The following is a 20,561-nucleotide window of genomic DNA, read 5'->3' as shown; positions in this document are numbered from 1 at the left end:
CTTTCTGAGCCTCAGTGTCCTTGTCTGTTATTTATGGATAATATTTGCATAACCTACCTTATAAATTATTGTTAATAAAGAGAGGGTGCCAAAGCCTTGCTTCTATACCTGCTCAAAGACCAGCTGTTTGATGGGGAGATAGAAAGGGCTTTTAAACTACTTTAGTTATACGCTACTCTTTCTCTCTCAGGTGCCCAGGTGACTGGAGAGTTGGTTCCCCCCGACTCCTCTCCACCCCATAACATGCCCTATCCTGGATAATACAAAAGAGAGTGGAAGGGGTTGAGCTGGATAATCAGACCCAATCCTAAACCAGAGTCACAGAGCGGAGGAGCTGGAGATTGGGGAAAGAGAGGTACTTCCGTGGATGGGCACACAGCCAGCCTGAGGGAAGGAAAGGAAAAAACTGCTTTTTGAAAGGGGTGGGTCTGAAACTTGAAACTCGAGTCGTGTTCCCACCCATACCCCATCCACTCCCCGCCCCACCTCCCACCCCTTTGGGATGGGGGCGGGAGGTTAGTGCAGGACCTGGCCCGCCCCGGTCCTTGTCCGTCCCTTCCTCCATTACTTGGGGTCGGGGCCGGGCTGAGGGCGAGCAGCCCGGCCGCCCGGGGCTCAGGGCAAGGGGGAACATGGGCTTCTTCCCACGCTGCGCGCTGCGGAGCCTCCTGGGCCGCGGTCGCGTCCAGGGCACTAGCCGCACCTTGGGCACGAGGCAGCTGCTCCTGTCCCTGCCCCACGGAGGAGTGCCTAGCGCTATTCTGCTCCGCTACAACACTGGTGAGTGGGAAAGGGAGGCCCTGGCCGCCCAGAAGAACGCGGAGCGCCAGGGGTAGGGATGGACAAGCAAGGGCCCTAGATGTCTAGCGTAGGAACCCTCTGCACCCGAGAGAAGCGAGTCTGGCCTGGGACTCCCTCGCCTCTGCCCAGGGCTGTGAGCTTGACCCACCTTCCCTTCCCTCCACCCAGCGCCGCCCCTCTCCCCAAGTCCCTCAATCGCCCTGCATTCCGGAGAATCGAGAGGAGCTCCCGACCCAAACTCTGGCCAATCCTTCCTCCTTCCATAGGCCCACCCGATCTTCCGGGATGATTGCAAGACCGACCAATGGTCTAGTCGGCCAGCATCCTTTCTTGTGGCCTGCTTCACTTTCTGAACCCTGTTTGTTCGTAGGGAGAGGTCTTATGAGCTGGTCTCTTTGTTCCCTAGCCTGCACAGGCGCCCACGTGGACAGTAGGCAGTGGACAGGCTTTCACAGCCGGCAGCTGTGAAGGATTGAAATTGAGGAAGAAAATTAGTTTCTTCTCTCCAAACCCCTACCCTATTGTTTTTGCAGCCTGCTTCTGAGCTCCAAGTCACCCATAGCTTTTTCTTTCAGACCTGTTGTTTGTCCTTTGCAGCTTGGGCGATGACTCTCTCCATTTCCTATAGGGCTGCGCCCCTGATTTCTTGCTAGGTTGGAGGTCTGCAAAGCTAGTCAGGTTGTTGAGAGCTGGGTAGTGTGCACAACTAATTCAGCTCACCACAAGAACCAGGATCCTATACTAACTTTGAAGGGATAAGACCAGCTTAACCTTCTATCTCGAATGCGCATTGATGAGGCGGGAGAGAAGATGGAAGCAACTCTGTTTATTTTTAGCAAAGCACTTACTTATATAGTAAAATAACAGGAGCTCTTTCTCAAGTTACAATGACGTATAGCCCATGCTGTGCTCAAGGACAGTGCATGCACGTCCTGTGCACTTATCTGACCCCAATCCCAGAATAGACGGCTAATGACCATACAATAACTAGGGGAGTTAAAGATTGTTAAAGATCCATACAATGGAGCACCGAACCGGGTGACCTTTGCTCAAAGATCAGCACCCGAGAGGGGCCTTCACCCATCAGTGAGACCTCTTGAACAGCCTGTGGCCCTCTACATCCTTATAGATCCCTAACAGGATAGTAATCGGGAGTAGAAGGAAGCAGAGCCAGGCGACTCTGGGTACTGTCCCTAGAATCACAGTAGCTCAGAAGTTGGAAAGAACCTGGAACGATAAATGGACCCAAATAAGAATTTTGTTGACAACGTATTCAATAAATTACTCAAAGTCCTTTAGAGAAGAAAAGTCCGCTACCACTTGAGGAGCTCCAGGTCAGCTTTTGGATAGCTCTAATGATTAGGAATTATCCTTGTCCTTATATTAAACCTAAATATTCTCTTCTGAAAGTTTCACCTGTCCTTCCTTGCTCTACCCTTTGACACCAAGCAGAACAAATATAATCACCTTCCCACACTAATAATAGTAATTGCTGTTGTTGTTGTTCAGTCATTTCTGTCGGGTCTGACTCTTTATGAGCCAATTTGGGGTTTTCTTGGCAAAGATACTGGTTTGCCATTTCATTCTCCAACAAATCATAAGAATAGCTAACATTGATATAGCACTTTAAGGACTACAAAGCACTGTAATGTATGTTATTTCATTTGATTTTCACAACAAACCTGAGATAGTGTTTTTATCCCTATTTTGCTGATGAGGAAACTGAGGCTGAGAGATTAAGTGACTTGTCTAGGGTCACACAATGGAGGCAGCTGTGGCAGGATGTGAAATTGGGTGTTCCTAAAACCAAGTCCAAGTCCATCACTCTATCTAGTATGCCATGTAAGTGCCTTGAAGACAGATGTAATATTTTCTCTTAATCTTCTCTTCTCCACACTATACAACTTCAGTTCTTTTAACAGAGCATATGGCATGATCTCAAGATCCTTCATCATCCTAGTCACCTCACCCTTTTCTGGATGATCTCCAGTTTATCAATGTGGCACCCAGAAGCAGACACAGTTCTCAAGATAAGTTCTGACCAGGAATGACTCCAGTAGTATTATCACCTTGAATCATCTTGAGTACTATGCATCTCAGTGAAGACTAAAGGCCACATGCAGGTTTTGGTTTTTTGGGTTTTTTTGGCTGCCCTATTGAGCAAGTGATTCCTATGGAGCTTGTGGTCTATTAGAACTCCCAGATCTTCAGAGCAACTGATTTCTATTTGTCAAATCGCCAAATGTAAAGTATAAGACTTTATATTTATTCCTTTTAAATTTTATCTTAATTTGCTTCAGCCCAACATTCTAGTTAGTTGAGATCTTTGTAGATCCAAACTATATTCAACTTGTTAGCCTGCTCTCTGTTTCTGTCTCTGTCTTTCTTAAAATACAAATGTTTTATTGATGCTTTTTTTTCCCTTAAAAAATTACTGTCACTTCCCAATGACCCCTCTCTTCTCCCCACCGTGGAAATTCTCCTTTATAACAAAGAAGTGTAGCAAAACAAATCAACATGTTGGTCCTCTTGGACAACACACACTTCATTCTGCCTCCGTAGTCTACCACTTCTCTCTCTGGAAACATGAGTCATGCTTTATTGTCAGTTCTCTGAAGTCACAACTGGTCCTTGTAGTGATCTGAATTCTGATGCCTATTGATTGATTAACTGGTCTTTTCCAGTGTTGTTTTCCTTTACGTTAATTTTGAAATTGTTCTCTTGGTTCTGCTTACTTCAATCTGTATCAGTTCATACAAGTCTTCCCAAGTTTCTCTAAACTCTTCATGATCATCATTTCTTATGGCACAATAATAATGGCGATAATCATGTTACATAAAAAACCCCTACAATTTGTTTAGCCATTCCCCAATAAAGAAGCATTTGTTTTTTAGTTCTTTCTTTAAACTTCTTGTCATTTGCTCACTTTATAAGCTTTCTGTCTATGCCTTTACCCAAGTCACTGATAAAAATTTTAAATAGCACAGAGCCAAGGACAGATTCCTGGGACACTCATTTTTTCCCACTACAACCCTGGGAAGTAGGTACTATAATTATCATTTTTCTGGTGAGGAAACTGAGGAAGACAGAGTTTAAGTGACTTGCCCAGGGTCACCCAACCGGTAAATACTAATCAGTATTTGAACCCAGGTTTTCCTGACTCCAGGTCCAGCTTTCATCCACTGTGCCTCCTAGTTTCCTCTAAATATAGTCTAAGGATTGTAAAGGGAAGAGGCCTTAGAAATCATCTAGTTCTACTCCTTTATTTTAACAGATGCAGAAACTGAGGTATAAAGAGGGGAGATGACTTGCTTAAACTCAGATGGATAGTAAATAGTAGATCTGGGAATTAAATGCAGGTTTTCTGATCCTAAGTCTAATGTTTCTTCTGGTTCAGCATCTGCAGAGGATACCTGTCTACTTTATCTTGCAGGTTGGGTGAATCGGACATCTGTATTTCCCTACTTCCTCATCTATAAAATGAAGGCTGCATCATTTGCTATTGTTGTTTGTCCTTCATTCTCTAAGAGGACCATGGCATAAGGAAGGTGATGCCATGAGTTGCAAGTGAATTGGATTTAATCAAGGGAGGGCTGTGCAAAGTCCCCAGTCTCATTTTCTCCTCCAGAGCCATCTGGGTCCAGTGTCAAGATATAGATCAGGATGACTGGAGATGGCCCCCCATCATTTGCTAAGAAACTGAGCTGCAGAAGGGCTACATTATCAAGGCTGTTGCTTTGAGTATTACTGTGTGGTGTTCTGTTTTGTATCAGGAATGGCAGAAGTCTCCATAACCTGACAGATGGTTTGCTTGTTTAGAGTTCTCAAGGCTTCCAGCTTACTGAAAATGTGCTAGATTCTCACCTTGACCTACCTTCTTTGAATTGAATTGAATTCAATTTCTCCAATTTCCTTTTCCTTGGATCAAGCCACAAAAGGGCATTGGCTCTGAGATCCAGGGAATACTGGCCTGAAGTCATTGATGTCAGTTCTGGTCTAAGAAAGGACAGGTTGAGGCTGGGCAGGTTTAGGGGAATAGAAAGCTGTCATTGTGAAAGGGCTGAATTTTATAACCTTCTACGTATGTCCTGTCCCTTATGTTAACTCAAGTGCCTCTTCAAGACCAAGAGACAGGATCATAGCCTCATAGAGCTAGAGCTAGGAGGTACCTCAGAGGCCATCTAGTGCAATCCTCACTTTATAGATGACAAAACAAGCCCAGAGAGGCTAATTGTTATGCCTAAGATTACAGGATTGGAACTCGTGTCCTCTGACTCCAAATTCAGTACTTTTCTACACGCTGCTTCCTAATTCTGGGACTCTAGGGAATTTGGAAATTGGGGCCACTCATTTCCATACAGATCATAGTATAAGTACTGCAAGAGATCCTGGAAATTATATAATCCAGTTCTTGCTTTTTGCATATGAGGAAACTGAGGCTCTGAGAGAGGAAGTGACTTGTCTAGGCTTACACAGAAGTGCCAGGACTAGAACTCAAGCCTTCAGATTTATAGTACTACTCATCTAAGGGTTAGGAAAGTAGAATTTCAGTACCAGCTTAATCATTAAGTAGCTAGCCACAGGGCCTATGTTCTTTGAAACATTTCTTAACCTTTATGCCTCAGTTTTCTCATCTGTGAACTAGAGGAGGAGTAAAGATCCCAGTTCTGCCTCCTCTTCAGTGTTGTTGTTATGAGGATCAAATGAGATAATGGATGAAAAACCTTCTTGAAAAGTTAAAAATTATATGCAAATGCAAAGATATTATTTCCCAAAGCCATAAGCAAAAACTGGGTCAGACCCCATACATTCTGACGTGATGCCCGGCTTCCAGCCCTTTGACCCACATACAGAAAGCTCTGTGCCCTTACTCTTGTCTTTGACCATGACAGGTTAGTTTTGGGTTGGGCACATTGTAAGGGGTTGTTAGAAGAGCTGTTTGGACCCATATGCAGAATGGGACATTGTACTTTTAGAATGGGTCTAATCTTTTTTTTTTAATTGAAAATTTAAATGTATCTGTTATCCCTTCAATTCACATATTCTCTCTAAGCTTGTAGACTGAAACCCACCCATGTTTGCCCTTTTGATGCAACTATTTTTCTTTTCCTTCCATAAATACTAATACAATCTTTTGTTCTTTTTCTCACCATTTTTATCAGCATCTCTCAATCTTATCCTGGGACCAGCCTATATATTTCTTTGATGATAGCTTTCACCCCAGTTTGATGATACCTTTCATAATCTCTGCTTTACAATGTCCACTGCTTCCTGGGAGATTCTCATTTTCAGTCCTTTGTAGAGTATGCAGCTTTATTAAAGAGATAAGGTTTTGTTTCAGGGAGAAGCTCAGGGTCATTAAAAGACCTCTGCATTTTCCTAAAAACAACATAGGCCCACTTCATTCAATTCTGGGTCTTTTCCTCCTAGCCTTTTTTTTTTTAAATTCTTTCCAAACCTCTTATCTCCTCAGGCTTCTTGCTGACAATTATCCCCCAGTTCTTGTCATACAGGGTGAGGCTTTAGGAGAAGGTCGTATGATTAGGTCCAGTCTGCCCCTTTTCATCCCTGTTCAGTTTATCTCCAAGTCACTGTTGTGGGGGGCCACGGAGTACACATGACAACTGGGTCTAAGCCAGCCTGGTGGGCAGTAGCAGAAGGGCAGGTGATCTAACCCTATTCCCCTCAGTACTTCTTTGTGGTTTTGAGGATAAACTGTTAAGTCCTATATGCTGAGAGCTTCTTCTTGGTTTCCAGCCATTGCTATATCTCACACTTAGCAGATCAGCATAGTTTAATGGAAACAACAATAGCTTTAAAGTCAGGAACCTGGCTCCATCACTTACTAGTTTTGTGACTTTGGACAAATCACTTCAAACTTATCAATTTCTTCATGTAAAATAGGGATAATACAACCTGACCCTAGAGGGATAAGGCTGAAAGGAAAGAGTGAAAGCTTACATGTATATAGTACTTGCCTCGAAATAACCTGGCCAAGCAGGTAGTCTAAGTACTATTACCCTTATTTTACAAATAAGGAAATTGAGGCTCAGAGAAGTAATAATAGTAGCTAACATGTATATAGCACTTTAAGATTTGCAAAGTACATTACATATAAAATCTTTTGATCTTTAAAATTACCCTATGAGGTAAGTGCTATTGTTATCCCCATTTTATAGGTGAGGAAACGGAGACTCGGAGAATTAGTAATAATAATGCTGTTGTTCAGTCATGTCCAACTCTGTGTGACCCCATTTGGAGTTTTTTTAGCAAAGATACAAAAACAATAGTTTGCCATTTCCTCCTCCAGCTCATTTTACAGATGGAGCAAACAGGGTTAAGTAACTTGTCCAGGGTCACACAGCTAGTAAGTATCTGAGGCCAGATTTGAACTCGGGAAGATAGTCTTCCTAACTTCAGGTCCTATACTCTATCCACTGTGCCACCGAGCTGCCCCAATAATAATCATAGCTAATGCGCATATAGCACTTTAAGGTTTGCTAAGCACTTTACCTATAAACTCATTTGATCATTGCAACTGTCCTGTGAGGTAAGTGCTATTATTATTCCTGTTTTACAGATTAGGAAACTGAGAGTGGTTAAATGACTTTTTTTTTACTGGCACCCAAATTTTATTTTATTTTATTATTTTATTCTGATTTATCAACGATCACTTCCATAAGCTTTTGAGTTTTAAATTTTTCTCCCCTTCCCCAAGACAGCGCACAATCTGATATAGGGTTAAATGACTTTTTCAGCATCACACAGCTAGTAGAGATTTGAATTGATATCTTCCTGACTCTAGGCCCAGTGCCTTACTCACTTCACCACCTAGCTACTTTACCTGGAGTGATTTACTTTGTCAAGATGGAACACAAGAACATGCAGATAAGTAAGAGTTGGGTGGATTGGATGATGCCACAGAACATTATAAGCCTTAAAGAAGATAATCATTGTGTTTCCAGATAAAATTAAAAAAAGACACTAGTTGGTAAGCTAGTTTCTTCAGCAAAGAGCTAATGAAAATGGAGGATGGGGATGATGAGCTGGGTTGGGCTGGTGTTATATAATCCTGCTTACCTTCACCTGAGCTTGGACCCAGGAAGATAAGACTGAAACATGGTAAATGAGGAACCATCACCTTAAAGGAAATAATCTTTGCTCCTGCTTCAGTAGCTATAACACTTCTTAAAAAGATTTGCCCTAATTAAGGAACTACATTTCTATATTGATATTAAAAATAATGTTATAGGGGAAAAAGATTTGCTCTAGGGTTTGATATAAAGTTAAAGGATGAAAGAAGAGGTCAAATGAGTATTGGTCAAAATGGGAGTATTTGGGCTAAGTCACTGAGTAATCACTATGGCTTGTTTACCTCTACTGAAGGGACAGTCTTATCTCTTAGGGAAAGAAGAGTCAGGAGCCAAGGAAGAACTCCCGTGTTGGTGAGGTGTCCTCATGCTGACATCTTCCACTCTATTCCTGTTTTGAGAATGGATGTCAGGGCTAGGTGGTACAGTGGATAGAGCACTGGGCTTGGAATCAGGAAGACTCATTCATCTTCATGAGTTCAAATCTGGCCTCAGATAAGTCACTTCAGCCTATCTGCCTCAGTTTCATCATCTGTCAAATAAGCTGGAGAAGGAAATGGCAAACCATTCCAGTATCTCTGCCAGGAAAACTCCAAAATGAGGTCATGAAAAGTCAGACAACAACAAGAAATTAGGACTAAGGGCAGCTAGGTGGCAAAGTGGATAGAGCACTGGCCTTGGAGTCAGGAGGACCTGAGTTCAAATCTGGCCTCAGACACTTGATAGTTACTAGCTGTATGACCCTGGGCAAGTCACTTAACCCAGATTGACTTGCCAAAAAAAAAAAAAGAACAAATCAGGACTAGAGCTTTTTTAGGTGAGCTCTGGATGCCTTCCCTGGTGTCTAGAATAACATCTGCTTCAATCTGTTGAGGTCTGAGAGGTTCAGAGGCCCCTCAAAGACAGGAGTACAGGACAGAGTTGTCTAGAATGAATTCACAGACTCAAGCATTCTTGAAGTCAAGGTGACAAAGATTTATTGTTACGCTATATAGCAAGCAAGGATTCTCAAGGAACTTGCCATGGTGGGCAGGACTCCTTAGGGAACTTGCAACCTAACAGAAATGATGCTAACACTTATATAGGAAAAGTAGTGGATTGTTTGCCAAGTATGCTAATTAGGTGATAATATACAACTACGTCATTCATTGTTGGAAACCTCTGGGAAGGGGGAAGAAAGGGTTCCTAAAGGGCATATTTTTGGTCTGTTAAGTCTGTAACTATCTTGTTTGGGAGTTGATGTCTATAGCTTGACCTCTGGATTGTATACGGTAACTGTGGGTATCGGTATTTGATAGTTCTGCTGGTACAAGATAATCTTGTTCATGCAAGGGAAATTCTACAGAGGTCAGCTTGTTCTTGTAACGGGGAGAGATAGGTTGCCTCACTGGGCACACTCATAAGTTATTGCAGAGATAGGGTCCTTGGGCTGGAGGAGAACTGTCAGGGATAGTGCCTTGAGGCTAAGGAGAAATGTGATCTTGGAAGTGGGGTCCGAGTACAAGCACCCAAGCACCCCATCAGATCCTGGTGCTAAGTTCCCAAGAAGACACCAACTCCTGTAACTTAGGATGGGGTAGGTTGTAGGGTAAGGTCCACAGGATTAGAGCTAGAAAAGATGTGAGCCGTCAGGCCATGAGGAAGCATCTTACCATGGAAAGGGCAGTGGTCAGAGTGGAGTTTGAGTTCCAGCTCCTCCACGTATTTGCTTAGGACTATGGGTAAGTCATTTAATTTCTCTGAGCCTTGATATCATCATTTATAAAATGGAGATAATAATATTTGCCCCACCTTCATGAAGACATTATTATGGCGTAGATGCTTTTTAAACTGTAAAGTACTATAAAAACATGATATTACTATCTTAAAAATTATTGATATATTTTGTTTTTTGTTTCAAGATACTATTGATCTTTTCTTCCATCTCTACCTAGAAAGCCATTCATTAAAACAAAGGATAAAAAAGAAAGAGGAAAAAAAAGCAGTTTAGTGAAACTCATCCAAACATTTGTGGAGGTTCTGCTCCTCTAGTTTCCCACCTCTGCCAAGGATAAGAAAGAAGGGGCATTTTTTTTTCATTCCTTCTTCAGTGCTAAGCTTGGTCAATCAAACAAACATTTTTTGGGGGGTTAGGCAACAGGGGTTAAGTGACTTGCCCAAGGTCACACAGCTAGTAATGTGTCAAATGTTTGGTCTCAGGCCAGATTTGAACTCAGGTCCTTCTGACTTCAGGGCCGGTGCTCTATCCACTGTGCCACCTAGCTGCCCCAACAAGCATTTTTTAAGCACCTCCTTCAAGCTCGGCACTGTGCTAAATGCCAGGGAAACAAAGAAAGGTTAATAATCATCCTTGCTTTCAGGGAGCTCACAGTCTGATGAGGGAGACAATTGTGCAAACAAGCTTTATACAGGATAAATTGGAGATTATCTCAGAGGGAAGACGCTGAGATGAAGGCGAATTGTGAAAAGTTTCTTGCAGATGTGACTTTAACTGAGATTTGAAGGAAGCTAGGGGAGCCAGTGGGTGGAGATGAGGAGGGAAAAAGTTACAGGTATGGGAGGACAGCAAGTAAAAATGCTATGGGGAGGGAGGAAGTCACAGGCATGGGGTGGGGATGGCAAATGATAATGCTAAGAGTCAAGAGATGGAGTATCCTGAGTAAGGAGAGTGAAAAGAGTGTGGAGGGTGTGGGGCAGCAGGTTATGAAGGGCTTTAAAAGTGAAACAGAAGCTTTTGATCCCAGCAGTAATAGGAAGCTGCTGGAGTTAATTAAATGTGGGTGGGATGGAGTAACAAGGTCTGACTCCCATAGGCTTAAGGAGGATCAATTTAACAGCTTAGTGGCAGATGGACTGGAGTGGAGAGAGGCTTGAGGCAGGGGGATCAACCTGGCTATTGCAAGAGTCCGGGCATGAGGTGATGAAGGACTGAACCAGAGAGGTGGTGGTGTTAGAGGGAGGAAGGGGCTACATAAAAGAAGTGTTATGAAGGGAGTAACAGCAGGATTTGGCAACTGATTGGATATGGGAAGGGGTGTCAGAGAGAATGAAAAATTAAGGATGATGCCTAGGATATATCCTGTATGACTGGGAGCACAGTGACAGTTTTGACAGTGATAGGGAAGTCAGGAAAAGAGGAAGATTTGGGGCGGGGGGAAAGGTGAGTCCAATTTTGGACACGTAACATGTTCATGGGACATCCAAACTGAAATATCCAATAGGCAGTTGGAGATGAGAGACTGGAGGTCCAGAGAGAGATTAGGATTGGACAAATAGAACTGGGAATCATCTGCACAGAGATGACAATTGAATTCACAGGAGCTGATGAGATCACCAAGTGAAATAGCATAGAAGAAGAAGAAGAGAAGAGAACCCAGGACAAAAGCTTTGTGGGACATCCAAGATTAGTGGGCATGACCTGGATGAGGATCCAGCAAAGGAGACTGAGAAGCAGCAGACAGACAGGTAGGAGGAGAACCAGGAGAAGAGCAGTATTGCAAAAACCTAGAGAGAAGAGGGTGAATAATAGTGTCAAAGGCTGTGGAGAGGTGAAAAAGGAGGGGTATTGAGAAAAGGCCATCAGATTTGGCAATTAAGAAATCACTGGTAACTTTGGAGAAAGTAGTTTCAGTTGAATGATGAGGTGGGAAGCCAGGCTGTAGAGAGTTAAGAAGGGAGTGAGAGGCAATGAAGTGGAGATGCCAGTTGTAGAGGGCCTTTTCAGGGATTTTAGCCACAAAAAGGTAGACAGATTGAGAACAATAGCTAATGGGGAAAGATGGATCAACTGAGAGTTTTTTGAAGATAGGGAGACATGGGCATGTTTGCTGGCACTTTTTCATCTCTTTTTCAGGGCTGAGCTTGGTCATTATATTTATACAATGTTCAATATTTTTTTCTTGTTATTGCAATTTACATTGGTATAGGTATCATGTAAACTATTTTCCTAGTTCTACTTAATTTTTCATCATTTAATTTAACTCCCATGCTTCTCTGAATTTGTTATATTTCTTTTTTTTAATAATTTGGCAAGTTTTCATTACTTCATGTCTCATAATTTGTTTAGACATTCCTCAAGCAATGGCTATTTGTTTCCAGTTCTATAAAAAGTACTGCTATAAATATTTTGGTATGGCTTGGCCCTTTCTTTCAATCATTGACCTTTTGGTGTATATGCCTAGCTGTGGGGTCTCTGGGTCAAAGAGTATAGATATTGAAATATGACAGTATTATTACTGGTTCCCAGCATTTGCTGCCATGCTAACTACGGTTAGAATTCCCTGAATCTATGACTGTTTCTCAGAGTGAGTACACGTGGAAAAGACTACATGCCATTCTCCCCTGTGTACTCTCTCTGTGTCCCTCCCTCTCCTTCCCTTTATTTCTCTCTCTGTGTCTCTCTTTCTCTGTTTCTCTCCTCTCTCTCTCCCTCCCTCTCCCTTCCTTCCCTCCCCCCTATCTTCCCCCCCTTTCTCTTTTCTCTCTCTGTCTCTCCTCTCTCACTTTCTCCTCTCTATTTCTCTCTCTCTCTTCTATCTCTCCCTCCCTCCTTCTCTCCTTTCCTTCTCTCTCCTTTCCCTCTCTCTCCCTCCCTCTCCTTCTCTCCCTGTCCTTTTCCTTCCCTCACTTTCTCTCCCTCCCCCCATCTCTGTCTGTCTCTGTGTGTCTCTGCTTCTCTCTCTCCTCTCTCTCTCCCTTCCTCTCCCTCCTTCCCTCCCTCCTCTCTCCATATTTCCCCCTCTCTCCCTCCCTCTGCTTCTCTACCTGTCCTTCTCTTTCCCTCGCTTTCTCTCTCTCTCTGTTTCTCTCTCTGTCTCTCCATCTTCCTTTCTCTCTCTCCTTCCCTCTCTCTCTCTCCCTGTCCTTCTCTCTCCTCCCCTTCTCCCTACTCCCTTTCCCTTGTGCCTTATTGCCTAGTTTTGAAATGAACTACCCTTTAGGGGATAACCTAGGTGACTTTCCCCAACCCCCAACCTGGATCTCTGCCATTCCTTAATTTCAGAAATACTGATTCATGAAACAAAGTGGTGAGGAAACTGAAGGATAACCTTCTGCCTCCTTCAGTGTTGGAAGATGGTGCTTTTCCCCCAGTCTTGGGATGCAGGACACAATATAATGAGAGGAGGCAGAATCCTGGCTTTTCCCTTCTCTGGGGAGCTGTGCTATCTCTGCTTATACCTCCAGGCCTCCCCATGGATGTGTTCCTAATTAGCCTTCCTCCTTCCCAGAAAGGCTGTCTTAGTAACTGGGCAGACTGCGTCATTGAACGGTATTTTTAGGACTGCTTAGTTGCTCTGGAAAAGCTGTTGTTTTGTGTGTGTGCCTTTTGCCCAGCCAGGAGCCCTAGGCTAGCATACATTCAGTCAATGAATCAAAAAACATTTATTAAGCAGCTACTATGTGCCAGACATTAGCTAAACATGCCTATTGCTGCCATAGCTGGAAGGACCTAGCCTCTAGGTGCTCTTCTTCCAGCTATCCAGGGCAGTCCTAGGTCGGAGTCTCCTCAAAATGACAGTGAGATGAACCAAGTCCTTAAACACCTCAGTAGACTTTAGGCATTGCTGCCTCTCCCTTGAAATGCATCCTTCTAGTGTAGAGAAGGAAAAAGAGGATTCCTCTGTCAGAAAAACTGAGACCAAGTGTAACTCAACACATGCCCCCTCCCAGGCCAGTGGGAGAGATGAAGAGAGCCTGGTTCATAGAGTCCTACGATCTCTGAAGGGTGTATGGGGTGTTTAGGAAGACTAGCACCTCTGGTGTGAGGGCTTCTGGTTTCATGGCTTCTCATCCACCTTTGGTGTCCACCTGATTCACCCCACTCCTACCTGTGGCTCCAAGTAGCTGTAGCAAGTACAGTAATCACACCCTGGTAAATATCTTGGCAGACAGGTTAAACCAGGTTGAGGGTAACCAATAGGCCTTAAACTTGTTGGTGAGTTAAGGGGACATACCCCAAGCATGTGAAGACTTTCCCAGTGGAGGTGGTGAAGTGGATAGAGCACTGGCCCTGAATTCAGGAGGGCCTGAGTTCAAATCCAGCCTCAGGCACATAACACTTACTAGCTGTATGATCCTGGGCAAGTCACTTAACCCCATTGCCTAACCAAAAAAAAAAAAAAGACTTTCCCAGTGGAATGGGCAGAGGAGAACAATTTGTTCTAATGGCATCGAAGGCAGCTGAAGCAGGTGTTGTGGAGCATTTAGAGTTTGGTCAGACATTAAAGATGCCAAGGTCATCTACGGCATACCAGGCCGTTGCCAGTCATCTTGGCTTTTGTCCTGTCACTGGACTTGGATGACTCTGGGAGAGAGAGTGAGGCTGATAACTTTTTTTTTTCCTGGAGGCAATGAGGTTAAGTGACTTGCCTAGGGTTTCAAAGTTAGTAAGTGAGGCTGGGTTTGAACTTGGGTCCTCCTGACTCCAGGGCCTAGCTGCCCTAAGGCTAACAATTTTGTGCAACTCTGCTTCACTTAAATCCAATTCACATACAAGTCAAGACATCCCCAAGACATTGGTTCTCTTTGAAATCTCCCAGTAGGAAGGAAATTCAGATTCCATCTCATCCAAGCCATACCTGAATACATGAATAGAGATTTCCTTTACAATGTCCCAGATATGTTGTTCATCCTCTGCTTGAAAACCTTCAACAATGTGGAACCCAAGGCCTACTGGCACAGCTCCTTTTCGATTTCGGACATCCCTCACTGTTAGGGGAGGCCTTCTTTATGCCGACTTGACATTAATTTCTCTGCAGCTTCCATGTGTGGTTTCTGCTTCTTTCCTCCATGTCTCTTTCCCATGTGATGCCCCTTTGAACACTTCAAAGAAAGTGATCATATCCCTGCCACCCTCCACCATTCCCTTCCCTTCCATGTCTTCTCTAGTGTAAACATCCCGAATTGCTTCAGTGTTTTTCATATGAAATGGTTTTCGGTTCTCCCACTATCCTCTTTGGGGCATGCTCAAATGGAACTCTCTAGACATAGAGTACAGTGGGATTATTTGACACCGTGCCTCTATCAGTGCAACCGAAGGTGGTATTAGCTCTTTTGACTGCCTTGCCACATTGCTGACTAACATCAAATGTGTCTACTAAAATCTCTAGATCTTATTCACACGTAATATCATCCAGTCATGTATCTCCCATGTTGTACTTGTGCAATTGTGTTTGTTGAGCCCAAGCGTAGGACTTTACATTTCTACTCATTGAATTTGATCTTATTAGACCCCAGCAGGCCCAAGAGGCCAGTCCTGGTGATGACCTTCTGTTTCCCTTTCCTCTAGGGGGACTTACTAGAACCCAGGAACGGACGCTGATTGCAGTAAAGCCAGATGGTGTTCAGCGGAGGCTGGTTGGAGATGTCATCAGGCGCTTTGAGAGACGAGGGTTCAAATTGGTGGGCATGAAGCTGCTTCGGGTAACAGTGCCTACTATGGATGGGTCTGCAAATCTCCCTGTGGGGGCTCTGTTCCTTGCTTAGAGGTGGAAGCTCTAGGCACCAGTACTGACCAGAGCCAGGCTTTGCTGCGTGATGCCCCAGCCAAGCTAAACTAGACTACCCAGCTTAGCCTGCCCTCTTCAGAGACTGTAGGTCAAAAAAGACTTGGCTCTAGTCACTATTTCAGCACTCCATCCTCATTGGTTCCATGGAGGCCCATTATTTCTGGTCCAAGCAGTCAGGGCTGTGTTTTATGTGTGGAAGAAATATCATGGAGCCTCTCTAACTTGACCCCTTTGCTTCTTTTGTGTATGTCTACAAGGGCCAATGGCATTTAGTTTTCCAACAGCGGCCACCTTTTGTATTTGTAGTATCGTTTCCCTCATTGGCAGAACTGATGTATTCTGGGAAGGTGTGGTGCCCCGGGGTTGGAAAGAGATAGGTTGCTGGCATAGGAATCTCCTGGCTTTTTGGAACTGGGCAGTACCTCTACTCAACCAGTTAACCAACAAGCATCCATTGAGGGCTTGCTATGTATAGCGGGGTCTGAGTAGGCTAACGCCTTCCACAACTTCTCCTGTTGCTATCTGGCTCCAGAACTCTTCCCACCTCTCTCCTTATTGCCTTCCAGGCCCCAGAGAAAGTCCTTGCTGAGCATTACCATGACCTAAAGACGAAACCCTTCTATCCAGACTTGATCAACTATATGAGCTCTGGTCCTGTGGTTGCTATGGTAAGAGTAGACTGAGCCTGGATTCTGCTAAGAGGGAAAGTGGGAAGGGATAGGGCTTCCTTTGGGGTATTGGGAGTTCATCAAATGCCACCAGTGCTCCTTTATTAGCTCCTGATGATGACAAAAGGAACACAGCTACTATGTTCTTTTGTTGGCCTCTTCCTTTTTAGAGTCTTCCTTATCTGCCAGAAGGGGATTACCTGATGAGCAGGTATTTATTCAGTCAGTCAGTCAAAAACAAGGTAACTTAAGTACTTACCATGTGGGCCAGGCATTGTGTTAAGTTCTGAGGATACAAAGAAAAAGCAAATATAGACATGATTCCTCCCCTCAGGTTGCTCACAGAATGGAAACAACTAAATTTATATAAGATACAGATTCTTTATACAAGATATGAAAAGTGTTCTGAGAGTCAAAGGCATTAGTGGGAGGGGGTGAGGGTGTGTGTGTGTGTGTCTGAGTGTGAGAAAGCCCTCCTAAAGAAGATAAATCTTAAAGGAAGCCAGGGAAGCCAGAAAGTAGAAGTAAGGAGGGAAAACATTCCAGGCAGTGGTGTGCTGGTAAATGTTTAACAGATGGCTCTCCAAGAGGAAAATATACCCAGGACATACTTAAAAGTTGAATTTGCAACATTAACATCTTCTCTATCACTTTCCTAAGTCTAGACAATCAACAAAAGAATAAACCAACCCCTGATTTGTAGCATTTGCCAAGTTTTGAGGTGTGAATGTTCACACTGAAAATTTAACAACCAGCTCTTGAGAGCCATTCATTAAGCTGACTCCATAACACTGCCCTGATTCCAGGCATGGGAGATAGCCAGTAAAAGGCACGAGGTTGGGAGATGGAGTATTAGGTGTGAAGAACAGTGAGTAGATCAATGTAGCTGCATCAAAGAATTCATGGAAGGGAATAAAATATAAGAAGCCTTATAAGGAAGTAAAGAAGGGGCTAGGTTGTGAAGGGCTTCCAATCCCAAAGAGGATTTTATATTTGATTCTAGAGGCAATCAGTCCTCCTGGATGCCAGAGCAATTATTTCATTCACTAAACATAAGCATTCATTATACCCAAAGGATTGTGCTAGCTGATGGTCGAGATGCAAGGCTTGGACACAGCAAGGCCCCTACCATCAAGGATATCCCAGTCTAGTCTGGAGGGATAAAATAGAAACACAGATAGCTCTAACATACACAATTACATGACGAGCATATTGGAGAGGTGGAAAACAAAGGTCCTTCCCTAGACCAGTGCCCTTTTCTTTTTGTCCTCCCCATCTCTACTTCCTATTAGGAGTTGTGGAGTTTGGTTAGTGCAGGGTCGACTGCTCCATGAAGATGTGCTCAGTTCTATGAATCAACAAACATTTATCTCTCACTCACTGTGTGCTAGGTACAGAGGGTACAAAGATGAAAAACAGCAGTGTCTCAATGCTCGCTTAGCACCAGCGCTCAGTATATTGCCTGGTACATTCTATGTGCATAATGAGCACTTGCTGATTCATTGATTGCCGCAGAGGTAGGATGTGACGTATATACAACCAGGTCTAGTATGAGGTAAAGGGTGATAGAGCAGAAAGGAGAGGGCTGGACAAAGTATTATAGGACAATTTGAGCAATTGATATTTTTCCAATTGTTTAGATCTGACTTTGTTTGAAAAGTGTTTTGTGGGTCAACTAGGTGATGCAGTGGACAGAACAGCGGCCCTGGATTCAGGAAGACCTGAGTTCAAATCTGGCCTCAGACACTTACTAGCTGTGTGACCCTAGGCAAGTCACTTAACCCTGTTTGCCTCAGTTCCCCATCTGTAAGATGAACTAGAGGGGCAGATAGGTGGCACAGTGGATAGAGCACCGGCCCTGGAGTCAGGAGGACCTGAGATCAAATACAGCCTCATATACTTGACACTTACTAGCTGTGACCCTGGGCAAGTTACTTAACTCCATTGCCTAGCTAAAAAAAAAAAAAGCGTTTTATAATTATGTTCATATAGTTCCTGAGTTTGTCTTGGCAGGCAGACTCCCAAATATTTTATATTGTCTACAGTTATTTTAAATGGAATTTCTCTTTCTCTCTCTTGCTGCTGGGCTTTGTTGGTAATAAATACAAACGCTGATGATTTATGTGAGTTTATTTTATATCCTGCAACTTTGCTAAAGTTGTTAATTATTTGAAATAGTTTTTTAGTTGATTCTCTAGGATTGGCAGGTTCAGAGAAATCTTCACAAAGGAGGGTGACACATGAGTGGAACTGTGAAGGTAGAAAAGAGGCCGAGAGAAGGAGTGCAGCTGAAATGTGGGAAATGGCCTGTACAGACCCATGGAAATAAGAGGCAGATATTGGGGACTAGCTACTTGTCCAGTTGCCTTTTGTTGACAGGAACAGGCCGGGTCTTTTTTGTGTTGCAGGTCTGGGAAGGGTACAATGTGGTCCGTACCTCTAGGGCCATGGTAGGAGACACTGACTCAGCAGAAGCTGCCCCGGGGACAATTCGGGGAGACTTCAGCGTTCACATCAGCAGGTACTGGTGGGGAGGGCCTGGCAGACTGGGCAGCCTGAAAGGGGGGAGACTGAGAAGAGGCTGTAGGAAGGGAGCCAGAGGAGAGCAATGTCACAAAAAACCTAGAAGAGAGTATCCAGGAGAGGAGGGTGATTGATAGCATCAAAGCTAGGTGGCCCAGTGAGTAGAGCACTGGCCTGGATTTAGGAAGACCTGAGTTCAGATCCAGCCTTAAACACTTTTTAGTTGCATGTCCCTGGACAGTCACTTACCCTCTCTTGGCCATCTGTAAAATGGGGATAATAATAGTACCTAACTCCCAGGCTGTTGTGAGGATCAAGTGAGATCATAGTTTAAAGCATTAAATGCAGTGCCTGGTACATAGCAGGCACATGATAAGTGCTTGTTCTCTTCAGAGGCTTTAGAGAGGTCAAGGATGAGGATTGAGAAAAGGCCATTAGATTTGTCAATTCAGGGATATTTGTAACTTTGAAGAGAGTAGTTTCAGTTGAATGATTTCCTCTCGCAAAAAAAGTGAGAGGAAAGAAAGTGGAGAAACCTCTTATAGAGGTCTTCAAGCAGTTTGGTCACAAGAAAGAAGAGATAATAGGTCTATAGCTAAGATCCAGGGGTGGGGAACCTAAGGCCTGGAGACCACAAATGGCCTTCTAGGTCCTTGGGTGCAGCCTTTTGACTGAGGCCCAGTTTTACAGAACAAATCCTTGTATTGAGGGGATTTGTTCTGTGAAGTTTGGACTCAGTCTGAGGGCCGCACTTGAGGGCTTAGAGGGCCACGTGTGGCCTCGAGGCTGCAGGTCCCCCACCCCTGGAGACAATAGCTAGTGGGGATGCATGGATCGTGAGGTTTGGGTTTTTTGTTTTTGGGTTTTTTGTTTTAGGGTGGGGGAACATAATATAAATGTGAATTATTCAAATGCCTGGCGGGAAGGAAGTATAGAAATTCTGGTGGGCTGAAGACAATACCAAAATGGAGTTTTGGCGGGAGAAAACTATACCCTGTTCTTTGGACCATTCATTTCTCCATCTGTTTAAACAACATAGAGCAAAAGAATGGGAGGTCTGAGGGGGGCTAGGACGGGGAGTATGGGAGATAACACCAGCGACCAGCTACCCGGAGGCCCTCCAACCTTAGACCTTCTCCCTTGTTGCTTGTTTCTCTGGTACAGGAATGTTGTCCATGCCAGCGATTCGGTGGAAGTGGCCCAGAGGGAGATCAGCCTGTGGTTTCATAGCAGTGAGCTGGTGGACTGGGACTGTTGCAGTCATAGCAACCTGTACCACATGTGAGGGAGGGTCTCAGCCCACCTCCCACCCACACGGACTAAGGACCCAGGAATAACTACCTCTGCCAGTGAGAATGCTATGTTCTTCCCTTCCTTCCTGTCTGAGCTACCTGCCACCCCCGTCCACCACAGAGACCTCTCTGATGCCAAATTATGTGCCTTTTCACTCCATGCCCCAAGCCATCCAAGGACTGAGTCTAGTCCTTCCCTCCACCACAGTGCCAGTCAACCTTGAGGGTGATCGCTTGTAACCAGAGATAATGATGACTGTTAAAGGAGACACATTAAAATTCAGTCTGTAACTTGATAATATTTCATCCTTTCTTGTTTCTGTAAATGGGGATCTTCCATTAGATTTTAAGGTGAGGGAAAGGGAAGAAACATTTTTAAAAGCCTACTGTGTGCCAGGTACTGTGCTAAGTGCTTTACATTAATATTATCTCATTTGATCTTTACAACAGCCCTTCAAGGTAGGTGCTATTATTAGTATCCCCATTTTACAGATGAGGAAACTAAGGCAGACAGAGGTTAAGTGATTTGCCCAGAGTCACACAGCTATAAAGTGTATGAGGCTGGATTTAAACTCGGGTCTTCCTAACTCCAGGCCCATTGCTCTATCCATCACAACACCCAGCTGCCTCAAGGCCCAGGACTCCATGTTGGGGTTCTTTATATCCCCCAAAACAACT

At 44.0% G+C, this 20,561-nt stretch overlaps 1 protein-coding gene across 3 annotated transcripts; it reads left to right on the top strand.

The window, feature by feature from the left end:
• The first annotated feature begins 523 nt into the window (after positions 1-523).
• On the top strand, positions 524-20,182 carry NME4 (NME/NM23 nucleoside diphosphate kinase 4). Of its 3 annotated transcripts, XM_021006574.2 has the most exons (6): positions 692-780; positions 11,211-11,357; positions 15,181-15,314; positions 15,967-16,068; positions 18,477-18,589; positions 19,756-20,182. In XM_021006574.2, exons 2-6 carry the CDS (start codon positions 11,306-11,308, stop codon positions 19,874-19,876), a joined length of 522 nt encoding a protein of 173 aa, XP_020862233.1. In that variant the 5' UTR covers positions 692-780; positions 11,211-11,305; the 3' UTR covers positions 19,877-20,182. The 3 variants fall into 3 exon arrangements, with proteins under 3 accessions (XP_020862232.1, XP_020862231.1, XP_020862233.1); XM_021006573.2 differs by lacking the exon at positions 11,211-11,357 and having other exon boundaries at positions 524-780; positions 15,181-15,293; XM_021006572.2 differs by lacking the exon at positions 11,211-11,357 and having other exon boundaries at positions 527-780.
• The last annotated feature ends 379 nt before the right edge of the window (positions 20,183-20,561 follow it).

This window comes from Phascolarctos cinereus, unplaced genomic scaffold, assembly GCF_003287225.1.
Source record: "Phascolarctos cinereus isolate Bilbo 61053 unplaced genomic scaffold, phaCin_HiC Scaffold_4;HRSCAF=312, whole genome shotgun sequence".
In the NCBI taxonomy this organism is placed as follows: Eukaryota; Metazoa; Chordata; class Mammalia; order Diprotodontia; family Phascolarctidae; genus Phascolarctos; species Phascolarctos cinereus.
Note: the sequence above shows the minus strand (reverse complement) of the source record. Positions and strands in the feature narration are given on the sequence as shown.